Source organism: Suricata suricatta, chromosome 2, assembly GCF_006229205.1.
Source record: "Suricata suricatta isolate VVHF042 chromosome 2, meerkat_22Aug2017_6uvM2_HiC, whole genome shotgun sequence".
NCBI lineage: Eukaryota > Metazoa > Chordata > Mammalia > Carnivora > Herpestidae > Suricata > Suricata suricatta.
Window position 1 is genome coordinate 26946305 of NC_043701.1, and position 17721 is coordinate 26964025.

The 17721-nt window shown below is 34.6% G+C and overlaps 1 protein-coding gene across 1 annotated transcript in view; it reads left to right on the forward strand.

The window, feature by feature from the left end:
- Nucleotides 1–17721, forward strand: part of WASL (WASP like actin nucleation promoting factor) — a 61795-nt gene that overhangs the window by 40038 nt on the left and 4036 nt on the right. Inside the window, exons 6-10 of the mRNA XM_029924061.1 lie at nt 3858–4026; nt 5266–5308; nt 6152–6305; nt 11511–12031; nt 15998–16106. Coding sequence (XP_029779921.1) covers nt 3858–4026; nt 5266–5308; nt 6152–6305; nt 11511–12031; nt 15998–16106 — 996 coding nt within the window. The remainder of the gene's footprint in view (nt 1–3857; nt 4027–5265; nt 5309–6151; nt 6306–11510; nt 12032–15997; nt 16107–17721) is intronic.

A 17721-nucleotide genomic window follows, 5' to 3' on the forward strand; every position in this document is an offset into this window, starting at 1 on the left:
ATGAGTATAATTTCATAAATGGAATAATTAATTTACTAGAAGTGATTTAAGAGTATCTCAGTATCTGTTACCAAATCTTCCATAAACCTTACTTTATTAAAAAATGACTCTGTGCCTTGTACAGGTTTTCACTTTTTTTAGTCTGTCACTTTTGAAACAGCTATTTAATTGGGCTTTAGAATGCTGTTTTAAACTTATTTCCGAACACCTTCAAACTCTAAACAACTGTTGTCAACAGAAATAACCAAGTACCTATTCCCTTGAATATGTAGGAAACTTTTTTCTAAATTGTGAAAGTTAATTAGTAAATATTACGTAATAAACTGTTTATAAGAGAACTAATAATTTGGTAAGGAAATTATATACAATAACATTTGTAAAGTTAGCATTGTCAATCACCTTGTGGTTTGATTTTAGTGTAGGAAGTACAATAGTAGTTAATGGAAAGGGTAGTGGACTAGGAATCAAGATAGCAGAGTTCACCTTTGCCTTTGTCACTAATTGTGTGACTTTAGATAGGTCACCTGACTCTTCATTTTAATTTGCTATCTATAAAATAAAAAGTTTAGGAAAACAGTCTGATTTTTCAGCTAATACTAATTTTCTATACATCGCTATAATTCAGATTTTCCTGTATAGATTTAATTAAATAATGTTTTACAAGTACTAATGAAATTCATGTCTGATGATACTAAATAGCTAATTCAAAGGCTTTTATAAACTGCTTGGCAGACACACAACAAACAGTATATGCCCACCTCATTTTGGGGTAGAGAGAGGATGGGAAGCTCAGTGGGACTACAGTGTGGGTTAAACTTTTTCATCCCACATACCACTTATATTTTGTTCCTGTCTTCTTAATCCTTGAACTTTCTTTAGAGATGGCTGAATTGTTTTCTCTAGTGACTTAATGAATCAGGCTTACCAGAATCTTAACTTTTTTTTAAATTCCCAGAGAAGAATTTACTAGCTGAGATAATTTAAACTATTAAACTTCACTTCAGCCAGCTCTGCTTACTATTTAGAATCTGCCCAGTATAATAACTTTTATATAACCCAAAGCAGCACAAAAATATTTTTTTCTAAAAACTAATAATAGTTTTGTTGTTGTTGTTTAATGGTGAATCGGGTTCTTCCTTTGTAGTTACTATTTGAACACTTATTTCAGGAGGGGTGGTATTTTTAAGGAGAGTGCCTCACTTTGATACTTCTAAATCTGTCTTCAGTCACTTCTTTTTTTTTTTAATTTCTTTTTTTTTTGAAATTTTATTTTATTTTTTTTACTTTATAAAGTTTCATATTTTTTAACATATGCAATTATTTTCCATCATTTACAATACAGTAGTTACAATGACACTCCAAACAGAAAAACAAAGTAAAAAATCAAAACCCCCACTTCTATTTCATGTAATTAGACTTATACAGAAATTAGAAGGTTAGGTACCAACTAGTTAATCACCTAATTTCACAGCTATCTGAAGTGGCAATCATTATATAGCAGCTTATCTATGATACATTCAAGATAAATGATACAATTTATTACTTGTTCATAAGCTAAAACACAGCCTGCTTCAGTCACTTCTTAAATTGTATTAAGTATAAAGATAAATAGTGCTTTGCCACATCTTATCATGAATGGTATTGCTGATACTGACTTGTGAAGATAAATTATAAGAGGGAAGGCAGAAAGGGAAGGATGAGAAGTAAAAACAGATCATTAAATAATAAGCCTTTGTGTATGACACCAATTTAGCCCTCTAACACTTGAATTCTGGTTATTCTCCGTTAGTCCTTTACTTTGTGAAACTACAGTACGCACTGAAATCTGACACCTGAACAAATTTGAAAACCCAAGTCTTTATCTGTTTAATAAGCTTTCTGTATTGCTTAACTAACCTTTAATTTTTGATCCAGTTACTTTACATTATTCCTTGACACTGAATCGGCTTATTTTAATGGTTTTATCCATTTTACTCATTAGCTTCTATTTTTTTCAAATAAGAATTTCTTTATTTCTTGCCATTATGAACAACTTCCCATGGTATTTTGTATGAAAACATAAATAGAACTTTTAGACACATGTAATTAGGCATTGAATATGAAGAGAAAATAGCTGAATTTTGGTGATATTAAAAATACACATTTTTCCAGATTGTTTACTTGTCTGATAAGGTGGCAGATGGCTTTCATAAATTTATTTTAACTCTATTTTATCTTTAATAGTAGAGATGAAGGAGAAAAAAATGGGTTATATATGTAATTTACCCACTTAAGATAAATATTGTTCTTTCTGGTAACTTTAATGAATAGGATATATTTGAGCTGTTTACTACATTTGAAGATTTAGCGTCAAATTGGCAATTAGTCATTACCTACTATACATTAGCCTGTCATTACTTGGGATTTCTCGTTGCCATTCTATGATTGTGTTGGGGTTCCTCAAGACCACCCCTCAGTTGATTTATTAGAAGGACTCAGCAGGACCAAGCACACGGCGAAAAGATAAAAATCAGTGAAGGGAAAGACACCTGGGGGTAGGTCTGAGGGAAAGCACCCCCAACTTTGTGATCCTCTTCTCCCCCTGGAGTCACATCATTCCTCCGAGAAAAATTGTTACAGCACATGTGAGATGTTGGCTAAAGGAAAAACTGGTTAGGGATCAGTGCCTGGAGTTTATCTGGTGCTACTCACGTAGTCATCCTCTGTCTGGCACATGCGGAGATTCTAGACTCCCAGGAGGAAAGCAGGTGTTTAGCATTAAGCACATTGTCAGCACAAGTCCTTGAGGCACAATGAGCCCATCCTATCAGGAAATGGTAAGAACCCTCTTGGGATCCCAGTTTCCAGATGCCGGCTCAGGGCTAACCTTGTAAGCAGGCCACCGTAAGGATGGCAGGCTCAGGCCTGCTGTGTTAACTCTTCCTCTGCACCATAGTGGGTATATTTTTAGACAGCATTTTGAAAGTTGTCATTACTGTACTCATCTCAGAGGAATTAAGTCTGAGAAGTGGTTTTGTTAGAGAATCATATATTAAAATGGACTCTCTAAGGAATATGTGAAGCTCTTTAGTTAAATATATAAGGAGTTTTAAATTAAATACATTTTATTTAGACTTTCATGCTTTTAAGGCCAAGAATATTTTCATGAATAATAAAATAGGTTTTGTATGCTATATTTAGTGTCACTCCTAAAGATGCTGTTAATAATATCTGAAGATGCCTGAGATATTTTTACTATTAATTCTTGTGGAAGATGAGTGTTCTGAGAATTTTTCCATCTTGTTTTTGAGCCCTGTACTTCTGGTAGTCAAAGTGTATGTGTGATAGGGAAAATATTACAGTACTTAAATATGATAGTTTTGGAAAAAAATATTAATAATTGTATAACTACTCTGTTCCTCCATGGGCTAATAAAGGTGAATCAAAGAAGTAAGACTAGATTTCTTTGTCAGATTTAAAACAAAATATATACTTTTTGAAAAATTTTTATTATTTTTGTTATGTGATATGTATGACTTTACCCAGGAGTAATGTGATGTGTATCAGGCTATTGTCCAAATTTCAGGGATTAGACCAATAAAGTATAAATTCTTATTGAAAATTTGTATTTCCCATGAGATTTAATATTATAAAAATAAAGTTTGCTTTCAAATAACATCTATGCTAACATGTTAAGGAATTTATTATAGGCTTTTGAAATTTAGGCAGTACTTTATTACTTATAAAAAACTAACATACAAGTTTAAATTTTAAGTAATATATGTTAAGTGGTCCGACTTCAAAGAAAGATATTCAAATTATGAATAATGATTGCAATAATGGTTACCTTAAGTCATTCCTTTCATATTGTTTTGCAGGTCCTAATCTACCCATGGCAACCGTTGACATTAAAAATCCAGAAATCACAACCAATAGATTTTATGGTCCACAAGTCAACAACATCTCCCATACCAAAGAAAAGAAAAAAGGAAAAGCAAAAAAGAAGAGATTAACCAAGGCAGATATTGGAACACCAAGCAATTTCCAGTAAGAGGGTCTTTTGTTTTTCTTATCTTTTGATTTACTCTTTACTGCTCTTGATTTTTAACTTGTTTAAAAATTTTGTTTTCTTATTGGGAAGGAACCTTACATTTATTATTTGCATACCTGTTTAGCGGTTGATTTTGTTGTTGTTGTTGTTGTTGTTGTTGTTGTTTAAGGCTCAGTAGACTTTCTGTGAATCTTAATGGTTGATTTACTTTTCTACCAATCAGTAAAGAAAAATTAGATGAAGTTGTTTCTTAAATAATTGCTGGACGTAATGATTTCTCACTTTTTTTCTATAAATGGTATTTGGAAATTGCCTAGAGGCACTGTCTCAGTCCATTTGGGCTGCTATAAAAGAATACTGTAGACTGAGTAGCTTATAAACAGCAAATTTATTTCTCACAGCTCTGGAGACTGGGAAGAGGCAAGCAAAACATAGTGTGTGGTGACGTTCCTCTTCCTGGTTCATAGAGCGCTGTCTTCGAGCTGTCTTCCTCACATTTTGGGAGAGGGCCAGGAAGCGTGCCGGGGCCTTGCTTCTAAGGACATTAATCCTACTCTTGAAGAATCCACCTTCAAAACCTAATCCCCTCCTAAAATCCTCACCTCCACATACCATCACATTAGGAATTAGGTTTCAACACAGGAATTTTTAGGGGACACAAATATGTAGTCTATAGTAGGCATCAAACTTCTGCTATTTTTGATGTATTTTAAGCATTTTCATAGTCATCATTTCATCAACTCATTACAAAACTCTTATTTTATGATATATATAATTCTGGGGTGTTTTTTGGTTTTGTTTTTCTTTTTTTTGAGAGAGCTCGAGCTAGGGAGGGGGGCCAGAGGAAGAGAGAGAGAGAACACTAAGCACTCTCCATGCTCATTACAGAGCCGATGCGGGGCTTGATCCCACAACCTGGGATTATGACCTGAGCCAAAATGAAGTTGGACACTCGACTGACTGAGCCACCCAAGTGCCCCATAAAATGCCTGTATTCTTATGACAGTTTGGCAGTTGAAGAAATGAATGTTTAGAAAGACTGTGTCAAAGTGTTAAGACTCCGTTAGTAGCAGAACCAGGGCAGGAATCATACGCTTTTTCCCCTGAATATGGTTGTGTCTGTGAGAACGATTAGTTCAGGGCCAACATTCATTGGGTGGATTGGATTTCATGTGTTTGACGTTTTAAATGCTCTTTATACATTTTCTATTTTTTACTTTTGTCTACTTCTTCAGGCACATTGGACACGTTGGTTGGGATCCAAATACTGGCTTTGATGTAAGTGTCTTTGCAAGTCATAAACATTATTACTCTAAATTAGTGGGAATGCCATGGCCTGTGTGTAGATATTTATTATTATTCATTTTTTAAATTCTGGCACTTATTTGAATATGTTTATGTACATACACTGTTGAGGTTTGAAATCTTCATATTCTTGTATCATTTATGGCGATGTCTCTAATGACAAAGGTTTTGTACTCCTTGGGTTTACACACTGTGATGTCTTGTTGACAGCAAGAGAAGAAAATTATTTCTGCTAGCTGATCATTTTTGGGGAGTGTATGCCAAATTACTAGAAAGTACTACAATCCATTTCTGAATTATCCAGTTGTTAAATTATCTAAGTCTTTTCATTCTATTCTTTTTGGCAATATCATCATTATTTATAATCCTTCTGGTTATTTTTGTTATAAGTACAATGTTAACTCCACAACATTTATTGACTGTTTCTTTGTGTTTGGGTGCCATCCAGGGTGCTGAGGTTATAAGGAGGTTCCTTGTCCTCAGATTTTCAAATTGATTTACTTTTTCTGTTTATTTGTGATTTTATCTAAATCTATTTAGGATAGGTGCACGCTGGAAATGTTTGAATCACAAATGGGTTAGTAAAACTCTAAATGAGTGCCCTCTTTTTGAAGGAAGGAACAAAAAAGAAATAAAATAAAAATGTATTCTTTGTTCTTTTCTGTTTTATTTAAATAAGAAAGTTGGAATATAAATAACCATATTAAAAGTTTTTCAACTTAATTTCATAAAAGGCAAAGATGAGGATTAAATTTGATCATGCTTATTTTTAAAAATTGGGATAGATTTAACAGCTAGTTACTTTATTGGTTTTAGCTGAATAATTTGGATCCAGAACTGAAGAATCTTTTTGATATGTGTGGAATCTCAGAGGCACAACTTAAAGACCGAGAAACATCAAAAGTTATATATGACTTCATTGAAAAAACAGGAGGTGTAGAAGCTGTTAAAAATGAACTACGAAGGCAAGGTAATTTTTTCAGTTTAAGCATTGTAATCTTTTTTTTTTTCTTTTGACTATTTTGAGGTCAGTTTCATGGAAGACAGCTATACACATTCTTGCAAACCTTCTGTAAACAGAATATTTGAATTTATAGATAATTACTTCGACCTGGTATTATTTTACATTATTTTGATATAAGTAAAACATTTGGTAAGGTTTTTCTTACTAAAAAGTCATATATTAAATTCATGAATATACATACAAAATCTTCTGGCTATTCTATCTCAGACTAAAAATTTATAATTGCCTAATATTTAATGAATCTTAGCACCATTAAAGTTTTTATTATAACTCAGAAGTAGTAATTTAAAAATAATATTGTTTAATCAGTAATATATAGGCATTTTTAAGAATATAAATAATAAAAATCTATTTATTTTGAAATACAAACAATTTTTCTTGGTAACGTATAAAACTTACTTAGTACTTTGAGTATACTAATTTGCATCCTTTTAAGATCTGATATTTAAAGTACCTTGTGTTTTAGTTGTATGTTAATAGTACAATAAAGTGTAAATTCAGTAACTGAATTTTCCAATATGACAATCATCTCTTTGCCACCTTACTCATTTGAGATTACTTTTCTTCGATCTAGCTTTTGTGTACGGAGCAAAAGCTCCATTTAATCAGAGTATTATTTTGAGGAATTTCAATGTCATTTTAAATTAGGTATTTGAGTTACTTGTATCTTTTTCAGTACTGATGTTCATTCAATCTTTCATTCATTCATATATATTCACTAAACATTATGTCAGACTCATTTCCACTCAGGATATTTAGATCTTTATTAAATAAAAGGTTTCTGCACTCAGAAATCTATTAGCCTAGGGTGGAAACAGATATGTAAACAGATATACAGGCAGAAATTGCTATTATGGAAATACAATGTTAGTTTCACTAAGATTAGTATGATGCTAATTTGTCTTAGTTTTTGAAAAAATTAAATTTCCAGATTCTATGGATTTTTAATAAAGGCATCTTGGGCATAGCAACATTGTTGTTTTTAAATGCTCCCAGAGTAAATCACATTTACTGGTAGTGTTTCCTGACTCTCTTTTTTCCATGGTTATCACATACCAAATTTGGCTCGGCATCCCTCTGAGCTCTCTGAGTTTATAAGTTTATAAATAACTCTTGACATTTACTGGTCCAGCCATACATGTGCCCTCACACCTGAATACCTGTGACTAAGTTGTCTATATTAACTTGATTGGATTTGTTGCTGTTGTTTTTTAAGTTTTAAATATCAATATTTATTTATTTTAAGTAATTTATTGTCAAGTTAGCTAACATACAGTGTATACAGTATAGTCTTGGCTATACTGTAGATTCCCATGATTCATCACTTACATACAACACCCAGGGCTCATCCCAACAAGTGCCCTTCCCAATGGCCATATCCCATTTTCCCTGCCCCCCCACCCCTGATTTGTTTTTTAAACTTTATTATGAGTGCTTGTTATTTTAGCTGCTTTTAAAGCATCAAATTAGGCAAGATCTTTCCTTAATTGAATTACCTAAAACCAAAGACATACACAGACATTTAAAAAAACATATTTTGGGTGGGCCGCCTGGGTGGCTTAGTCAGTAAGTGTCCAACTTTGGCTCAGGTCATGATCTCCCGGTTCGTGTGTTCAAGCCCTGCGTCAGGCTCCGTGTTGACAGCTTGGAGCATGGAGCCTGCTTCATATTCTGTCTCCCTTGCTCTCTGCCCCCTCCCCTGCTCATGCTCTGTCCCACCCTCCTTCTCTCTCTCTCTCTTTCTCTCTCAAAAATAAAAATAAACATTAAAATAATAAAAACATGCTTTGGGAACAAAGTTAAATTCTTGTCATACTTAAGAACCTAACCTCCAGTATGGAACCTTTTAGACATCAAAGAATGATTTTATAGAAGATAATGTGTTCAGAAGCATAAAAAAATTAAGAGGAGAAATTTATGAAGTGGTCTTGAAATATATTTTGTAAAACATACTGAATCAAATATCTTGAAACTTATTTTATAAAATTATTTAATAGGTTTATAAAAAGTAAAGTTGTGATTTCCAGTGTATTTTATGTCAGCATTGTGTGTCTGTGCAATTGTTTAAAGGCCATTAACTCATAATAATCTGCTGTGTGGGTCCACCACAATGCAGTGGTATATATGTGGTGTGTTATTTGACCCAGTGCTCTAAATTTTGCATTCTGTGATATGTTTATTTTCAAAGAAGCGAGAGTTCATTTATCCTGCTTCCCAGTCTAACATCCAGTGAGGTTTTTGCCTTCCACTCAAACCAGTGTTTTGGGCACATAGATGCTAAAGTAAAAAAAAAAAAAAAAAAATTCTGTATGAGTCAGAGCTCATATTTCATCTATACTTTAGATAATTCTAATGAAATTCTGTGGATTTTTTAAAAACACTTTTTACCACAGTACCATTGTTGTTTTTGTTGTTGCTTATTATACTCATTCCTAGTGGTTGCTCTTTACACTTAGCACCATTTCAGTCACCAATAAGAAATATACTTAGGTTTTGACATTGAGTCGAGGAGGTGCCAAACATAAACACACATACACAGTTCTATATGTGCCTACTCAGAGTTGTTTAAATTTGTATTGAATAGATAGCATTTTTCTACTTACTTTTCTTTGGTGAGAGTGCATGAGAGAAGTTCTTGAATGCTTCCTGAATTTTAGTTAATACTGTATTTCTTTTAAACATTAGTTATATTTTATAATTATTGCTTACAATTCCTATAAATATCACATATCTGGAAAATTAGTTATCTATTATTCTTATTGTTAATCTGCAATAATAATCATTTTTAAGTATGTGAGCTTTTTTGTAGTATTACCATCAAGGCAAGATTTTTTTTTCCGTGTTAGTCTTTCTTCCTTTTTAACTCAACTTTGATGGTGAGAACAGTTTTATTTGTCATAACTTTTGTTTCATACGTTTCACTTCATTTATTTTTTAGAAATCTAAGTACTATTGCCCTTCTGATTTTGGTGTTTGTGGTGACTTTTAAGAGTTGCAAGTCTGTAGGCCATCAGATTTTCTCATGGTGGTGCATGATGTCTGCTTAGACATTTTTATGCACCTAAACCTAACTCATTGTGCCATCTGTCCTTTCCTCTCCTCTTTTAATTCATATTTTTACATTGGGAAATGGCATGCCTTTTGTGTACTTACCTTTTTATGTAGAAAAAATACAGACTATAAAAGATAGTTGGTAATGGATGTTTTCCTCACAAAAATATAGAGACATTTCCAATCACTTTTCACGACAGTGGAGATGCTGAACTTGTGCTGTTCCCAGCTAATAATTTACTCCAATCAATTCAGGCTTCCCTTTTCCTAGGCACTGATTCAATGTCTATTAAATAAGTAATAGCTGGACTCTAAATTATTCCAATAAATGTACTTACTGCAAGTTTGAGAGAACTTTTATTCCCTCTATTGAAGAAATACATCATTTTACATATAAAAGATTGTGGATCCAGAGTTCTCAAAATAACCATGAGAAATGATTTACTAATACTTTTTAAAGTAGAATGGGGTAGGTATTTTCCTTTTGATTAATGAACAAGTAAATCATAACTATTTGAAATATAAACCTTAGCCTGATTAAAATTGCTTGAAGGGTTTGATGTACTCTCAGAGAGTACACAGAATGTATACATGTCATATCTACCTTGTTTTGTTCTTTTATTACAAAATATGTTAGAAAAAGAGTTGCTTTTAGCAAGTTTCGTGTAAGTGTCCTCACTTTGGATCCAGTGAGAAAATTGAACGAAACTTAGCTGCAACACTCAGACCTCCAGTGTGCCTTGAATGTAAATCATAGGAATTCCCCTCTGTGATGGCCTACATCTTCTGTTTGCAGCCATACATTATGTCCACTTGTAAAAGTTTGTATACAGGGACACAGTGTTGTATTACTCAGTTACAGTGAGTTTTGGTCTTTCTGCATGTTTAATGTTTGTATTTGCTAGCATATTTCCCATGATTGTCCCAAGTTAATTTAGAAGATACCATTTTATTTCCTTTGAAATGAGTGCCCCCCCATATCACTGTATTATTGAACATCTAAAGATGCTTGTTATTTGTAATTAATATCAGTATTTGTATTTTGTAAGATTGTAGAACTGCCCACCAATAATAGAATTTATATCAGTAAACACAAATAATTTTTTTGAATTCTAGGATTTCTCTACTCCTAAAAATAGTTTATTTTTCTCTTCAGTCTTTGAATGGAGAAATAATAAAGTTGATTATTATATAAGTTTGTATTTACTGTTAGTAAAATAATACCTCCAAAACTGTAATAAATGTGTACTTTGAATTTCTTTCCTTATTATATCTTACATTTTATTGAAGTAGAATAAGAATGTCAATATTATTAATACTAGAAGGTTAATATTTTATTAATAATTTTAGTCCAGTTTTTCCATGTAGAAATTCTCAATTTATTAATAGTTGGTTGTGTCTCCTGATTAAGTAGTGAACATTTCGCCTGAGCAACCAGCCTCCCTGAACTGCATTACTAGAATTATTGACCAGCTTCTAGAAACATAGAATATTCTATATATCATTATATATTATAGTATATTACATTATATATACATTTTTAGAAAATATAGAACATATAAATGTAAGGTGACCAAATTTTAAATTTTAAAAGGAAAAGTATTCAATTTGGGTTTAGCGCAGATTAACTTTAATAAATTCTGATAGGTTAGGCAACAGTCATTCTATTCTGAATGTAAATTAATTTTATAAAATAACTAAACTTAATTCTTTAAAGAGAGAAAGTATCCATTAGTTTTTATTAAAATGTTAAATAATGCTAATTGACCAAAGCATTTAATTTTGTGATGTTTTTGTTATTTTATAAGGAAGCGTTTATTCCCTTAACCTCACATGTGGTGCTGATTCCTCAAAACTAGATTCTACAGTTTAAGCTAATTATTTTTCAAGACACAACAGGAAGATGATCTTGATGAGTTTTCCCAAGTAGAATTATAAGATGTCATCTGCGCTCACATGTCCTTGTAAAGTAAAATACAAGGATGAGGCCTTTTTTTCTCGTATCGTTTTTTTTTTAATATGTGTTGAATTAAGTTTATCTTAAGTGTGACGTTTGTGGGGGGAGAAAAGCACGCTCTCTTTTTTCTGTTTTCATTTCAGCACCACCACCGCCGCCGCCGTCTAGGGGAGGGCCGCCTCCTCCTCCCCCACCCCCACACAGCGCCGGCCCGCCGCCCCCTCCCGCCAGGGGCAGAGGCGCTCCTCCTCCACCACCTTCTAGAGCTCCCACAGCGGCACCTCCACCCCCGCCTCCGTCCAGGCCGGGTGTGGGAGCCCCTCCACCGCCACCAAATAGGATGTACCCTCCTCCGCCTCCAGCCCTTCCCTCCTCAGCACCGTCGGGGCCTCCACCGCCACCTCCACCTCTGTCCTTGGCCGGGTCAGCGGCACCGCCCCCGCCACCTCCACCCCCGCCTCCACCGGGGCCTCCGCCTCCGCCCGGCCTCCCTTCTGACGGGGACCATCAAGTTCCACCTCCTGCAGGAAACAAAGCGGCTCTTCTAGATCAAATTAGGGAGGGCGCTCAGCTAAAAAAGGTGGAACAGAACAGTCGACCAGTGTCCTGCTCCGGAAGGGATGCACTTTTAGACCAGATACGACAGGGTATTCAGCTGAAATCTGTAAGTAATCTGTCCTTTTAAGTTTAGACGATCTGCCCTAACGAATTTTAAAGAAATTTATGAGACAACTTGGAAAATCTTTATTTTATTTTCCTTCATGCCTCTTTGCAGTTTGTCTCCCTCTCAAAAAAATAAATCACTAATCTGATCTCTATCACTGTAGATTAGTTTTGCCTGTTCTTAGAACTTCATGTAAGTGGAGCATTATATATAGTATGTTTGCTGTGTTCTAGACCTCACTTCTGAATAAAATTTATTTGAATTTAAAGATAAATCTTTAAACTGCGGAGAATCGCTACTTGTAACCAATTATAACCATCTTGGTAAGTTTATACCATTAACTTTATGAAAACTAAACGATATTCTAAAGTTCCTGTACTCTAGAACTTAGATTAGTAGAGAACCCAACTTTGCAGAAACTTGAAAGTTTTCTCATAGAATTTTGGATAGTGTTGGTAGAGAATTTTGGATCCTCTGTATTGGAGGAGAGCTTATAGTCTTCTAGAGCAGAGGTTGGCAAACTGGTTTTTTTTTTTAAGGATCAACCAAATGGTAAATAGTTTAGACTTGCAGGCCATATGGTCTCTGTCACAGCTACTTGGCTTTGCTCTTGTACCACAAATGCAGCAGCATACACCATGCCTAATTGACTGGGCTTGATTATGTTCTGGAAAGCTTTATTTATGGACACGGAAATTTGAATTTCATATCATTTTCACATGTCACAAATATTTTTATTTTCTTCCAATCATTTAAAAATGTAAAAATCATTTTTCACTTTAAAAAGTTCCACAAAAGCAGGATGGGCTAGATTTGGCCCATGGGCAATAGTTGCTGACCCCTTTTCTAGAGCCTAAATTTAGCCTGCTTCTGAGCTTCCACATGTGGTCTCAGTTCCAAGAGGAACATCCTGGGGCTTCAGGTAGATGATGAATACTGGATTTTTCTGTGCAGTAAATGAAGATGAAAGGAGATTTTAATTGAAAACAGTTTTGTGGTGTAGGGAATTATGGTAACTCTCTAAATCAGCAAAGCGTGGTTAGGAGGAGAATGATGGCAGGGAACACAGCTGACTGAATGAAAACATTTAAACAGCACAGATGTAAAAAAAACTGATCTTTAAGGTGGATCAAGATATTTTCTTGCCATGTGATCAGCCTGTGAGCAGTTGTCTCTTCTCCCTTTACACATTTAGTTTAGACTAAAGGTTTCTCAGGAACAGTTGGAGAATTTTGAATAGTTGTTAGTCGGAGGAATTAGAGTCAAAGGGGCGCCTGGGCTGCTCAGTCAGGTAAGCGTCCAACTTCGGCTCAAGTCATCTCTCTGCTCTCAGTGCTGAGCCCACTTTGGATTCTCGGTCTCCCTTTCTTTTCTCTCTGCCCCTCCCCACTCGCATTTTCTCATGTACTCTTTCTCAAAAATAAATAAACATTTATGTATTTATTTATTTTTATTATTATTTTTTTAAATGTTTTATTTATTTTTTATACAGAGGGAGACAGAGCATGAGAGGGGGAGGGTCAGAGAAAGAAGGAGACACAGAGCTGGAAGCAGGCTCCAGGCTCCAAGCTAGCTGTCAGCACAGAGCCTGATGGGGGGCTCGAACCCACGAACGTGAGATCTGACCTGAGCCGAAGCTGGAGGCTTAACCGACTGAGCCACCCAGGCACCCCGAACATTTATTTAAAAAAATGACCACAGTCCACGTGAATAGCAGGCTTTAATGGACTTTACCTTAGACTCTGTGTCACTCATTCCCGCCTCTGCCACTCCTAACTTATCTTTTAGTTTCTCTTTTCTATTTCCTTTCTTTCCCACAATCAACTTTTATTGCTCTCTCTCATTTGCTGTTACTAATGAGGTGTTATTTTAAATGAATTGAATTATATTCTCATTTTTTAGTCCCACCCCTTGTCCTCTTAATTTAAAATATTACTGAGTTAAGTCCTTTTTTCCCCTCCATCATCACTTCTTCCTATCTCATCCCAACCCTCTTTATTCTCTACATTTCTTTTAGAGAGAAAAGTATGTTCCATTTTATATGTAGGCTATTCTTCCCCTAAATAATCACCTTTTTATGTTAATTTCAGAGTAATATCCTAGAGGGATACATCAGTGAATCATTGGCATGTTGCATGTGATCTGAGTCTATAGCTTTACTTCGTTTTTTAAGAAAACTGTTCTGTGGTTGAGATTTCTCCAGCTATGTTTCTTTAAACAATGTATGTAAATCATTTATTCAGAGATGATTATGACTAACATAAGATCTCAGTTGGCAGGGAGGGTATAAGTATTCACCTACACTGATTTCGAATTCTGTGCTCATAGTACATCAGATAGCACTGTCCAAGTAAGCGCCTTTGCAGATGTGTTTGTGTCAGTGTTGTGCTCCTGCAGTCTGTCTGCTGTGTATTTTCAAATTGCTTCAAGGGAGTCTTAACTGTTTTTTCTAACTGCTACTACACTTCTTTGAGAGCCTCATGCTGACCTTCAAACCTCAGAAACTGTTTCTGTTGTCTTTTTCATTTTGTGGCACTTCTATACCAGTAGTAGTTCTTACCCAGTCTCCCAAAACTTAAATACTAATGAATGAATCAGTGCCTTATGGGAAATTACTTTCGGGTTTTTTGGGTTTTTTTTTTTTTTTAAGAAAAAGAAATTTTTTTGAGAGACAGAGATAGTTTGAGCAGGGGAGGGTCAGAGAGAGAGGGAGACACAGAATCCAAAGCAGGCTTCAGGCTCTGAGCTGTCAGCACAGAACCTGATTTAGGGCTTGAACCCACGAACTGTGAGATCATGACCTGAGCCAAAGCCAGATGCTTAACTGACTGAGCCACCCAGGCGCCCCAGGAATTACTTTGAATATTTTTAAAATAAAAAGATCTGTGAAGTCTCCAGAAAGACAACTAGTATTAGGAGAAGAGCTGTAAAGACCAAAATAAGTTTGTCCAATAAAGTGGGTTTTCTTTGGGAAATGATTAGAATTGAAGTAAAACAGCTGTGCGATTTCATTTTTAAGTATACTAATATTCTGCCTTCATATGGGTCATGTAAGTCCAGAGACAGAATTAACAAAATTAGTTATTTTGTATAAATGATAGCTCATTTTAATCAAAGTACACTTAGAGCAGTACTTTCTAAATTATGTATATATTTTTTCCTGAATCTCTATAGATTTCCTGTATTTTCTCTTTTTAAGTGAGACTTGGAATCAGAGTATTTTATATAGATACTTGACTTTAGTGAGACCCCTTGATGTTGTTTCCCCACCCCCAACGTAGTTTATACTAGATAGAAGTCCTTTAGTTACGGATAGTGGTTGCGTTGTGAGGTAGGTACACTTTGAAAGCTACCTGACTGAGCTTCTTGAAGAGAAGTTATATTACGAGAAGTAAAGTTCATTTTGACTTATAATAATGTATATACGTATGTTACATGTATTTGTAGGTTTGTACCATATGAGGTATAAATATAGTATATAAAGATATATAGCTTGTTAGTGAAGCTGAGTTTTTCTAGAAGATTAGAAGTCTCTTCACTTGCTCTTAGATATCTTAAGTATCCTCACCTAACAACTCTAAGAATCTGAATATACCTTAGTTTTATGTAAAATGCTGTTCCTTGATAATAAAGTTTCATCAGCTAAGGCTTTGTGTTCTAGAGTGAACAGAAGTAATCCAACTTCAAGGGCAAGTACTATTTAGGAAAAGGTTTGTTATTCTAAATTTGGAAATGTGTTGATGGCTGTATACATTAAGGAGTATATTTTGAATAATTATTTTAAGGCACAGTTTATTTCTTCTTAACTTAGTTAATCCTGTCCTGGGCTTGTTTGTTTGCTCTTTTTTTTTTTTTCTTTTTTTCTTTTTTAAAATAGGAAGTGATTCTAAAAAGGTAAGACTTCCTAGAGACAAAAATTTCTTGCTAAGGATTTATTTCTAAATTTTGCTCCCTTTCTTTTCCAAGGTATCTGATGGCCAAGAGTCTACACCACCAACACCTGCACCCACTTCAGGAATTGTGGGTGCACTGATGGAAGTGATGCAGAAAAGGAGCAAAGCCATTCATTCTTCAGGTCTATTGATTTATATGAGCACATGTATATTTCATTTTAATATTTGATGTTCCAGTGTTTTTTAATATATTTATGGTAGTCTTTGCTAGCTTCTCCCCTGCTATTGAATAACATTTTTATAGATATTAGGACAAATTTTTAAAAGTTGTTGCCTCTGTGATTAGTCTATCTGAAGTTTAATGGATTCCAGCACACCATAGCCCTAAGCATAAATTGGAGGAACAGCTTCAGAAAAGTAGCAGTTTCATTTCCTATACTGGGAATGCTAATAGATGCCTGGCAAACCTCTAAACAAAGCTTAAGATTCTGGATCACATTCCTGTGACATTCTTGTGACATGAGAAATTCACGTTTCCCTGATTTGTGAGCATCCTGGCTGAGAAATTGGGTTTTCTGGGGTTTACTAAAGAATCCTGAAGTTTTTTGTGTCTTCTTTTTTTTTTTTTTTTTTGTCATTTTCTAAAAGGTTTATTTGAATAAACTAGTTCTCCCTATTCTGAGGCGTTTATTAAGCATGTGTATACCACCATATAAATGGATGTTACTTTCAAAGGAGAAAGCAATCAGTCTTGCTGATACAGTGCTTGAGGTTACTAACAAGCTTCCCCTGTGTGCTCTACTAGGATCTGATCTTTGTTCTAATTGGATCTGTTATTTATACTCTGTGGACTCAATTTTTTAATTTGTTTTATGGAGAGAATTCATGAATTCTATCTAAGATCTATTACTAATATTTGTTTTTTTTAAATAGACCTAATTATTCCAATATTGTGTTATAAAGATAGAATAGGCTAGTTTCATTCTGTAGGTATTTATTGTGGGATAACAATTTAAAAGCAATGAAAGTCCCTGCCTCCATGGAGCATGCATTTTGATGAGAGACAACAGTAAACAAAATAAATTAGAAAAATACATATAAAATGGTTATAGGCGCTAAGGACAAAAATTAATCAGGAAAAGGAGATATAAGGACTTGTAGCTGTAGGAGGGAAGTTCATTTTGGTCTGGACTGTTAATATAAATTGAAATAGGATGAGGCCTATCTCAAGTGACATTTGAGAAAAGACCAAAAGGAGTTCAAGGAATAAACCATGTAGAAAATTGGGGAAAGTGTGTTCATTCAGGTAGAAAGAACAGCAAGTGCAAAGTCCCTGAGGTAGATGAATAATGATGAGGTCAGTATGGCTGAGTAAGGGAGAGGGAAAGAATAGTAAAGTATTAACAAGAGGTCTAAGAGGCCCTCAGTAGTAAGGCTTTGGAGGCTGTGAATATGATGGGAAGTCACCAGAAGGTCCTTAGCAGAGGGATGGCAGTGATCCAGGTAAGAGATAGTAGAGGCTTGAATGAGGTTGGTAGCACCAGGGAGCAGGGGTTGGATACTAGGTGTATTGTGAATGTGGAAATAATTGAGCTTGCTGATTGATTGGAAGTGAAGTTTGGAAAAAAGAAAAGCGTGAAGGATGACTCACAAGATTGTTGACTTGAGTATGAAAACGGTGAAATTTTCATTAATGGAGTGGGATATGATTTAGGAGGAGCAGATTTGAGAGGAAAGATCAGGAGTTTGGTCTTTATAAAGACTAAATTTGAGGTGCTTAACTAAAACTTCAAATGG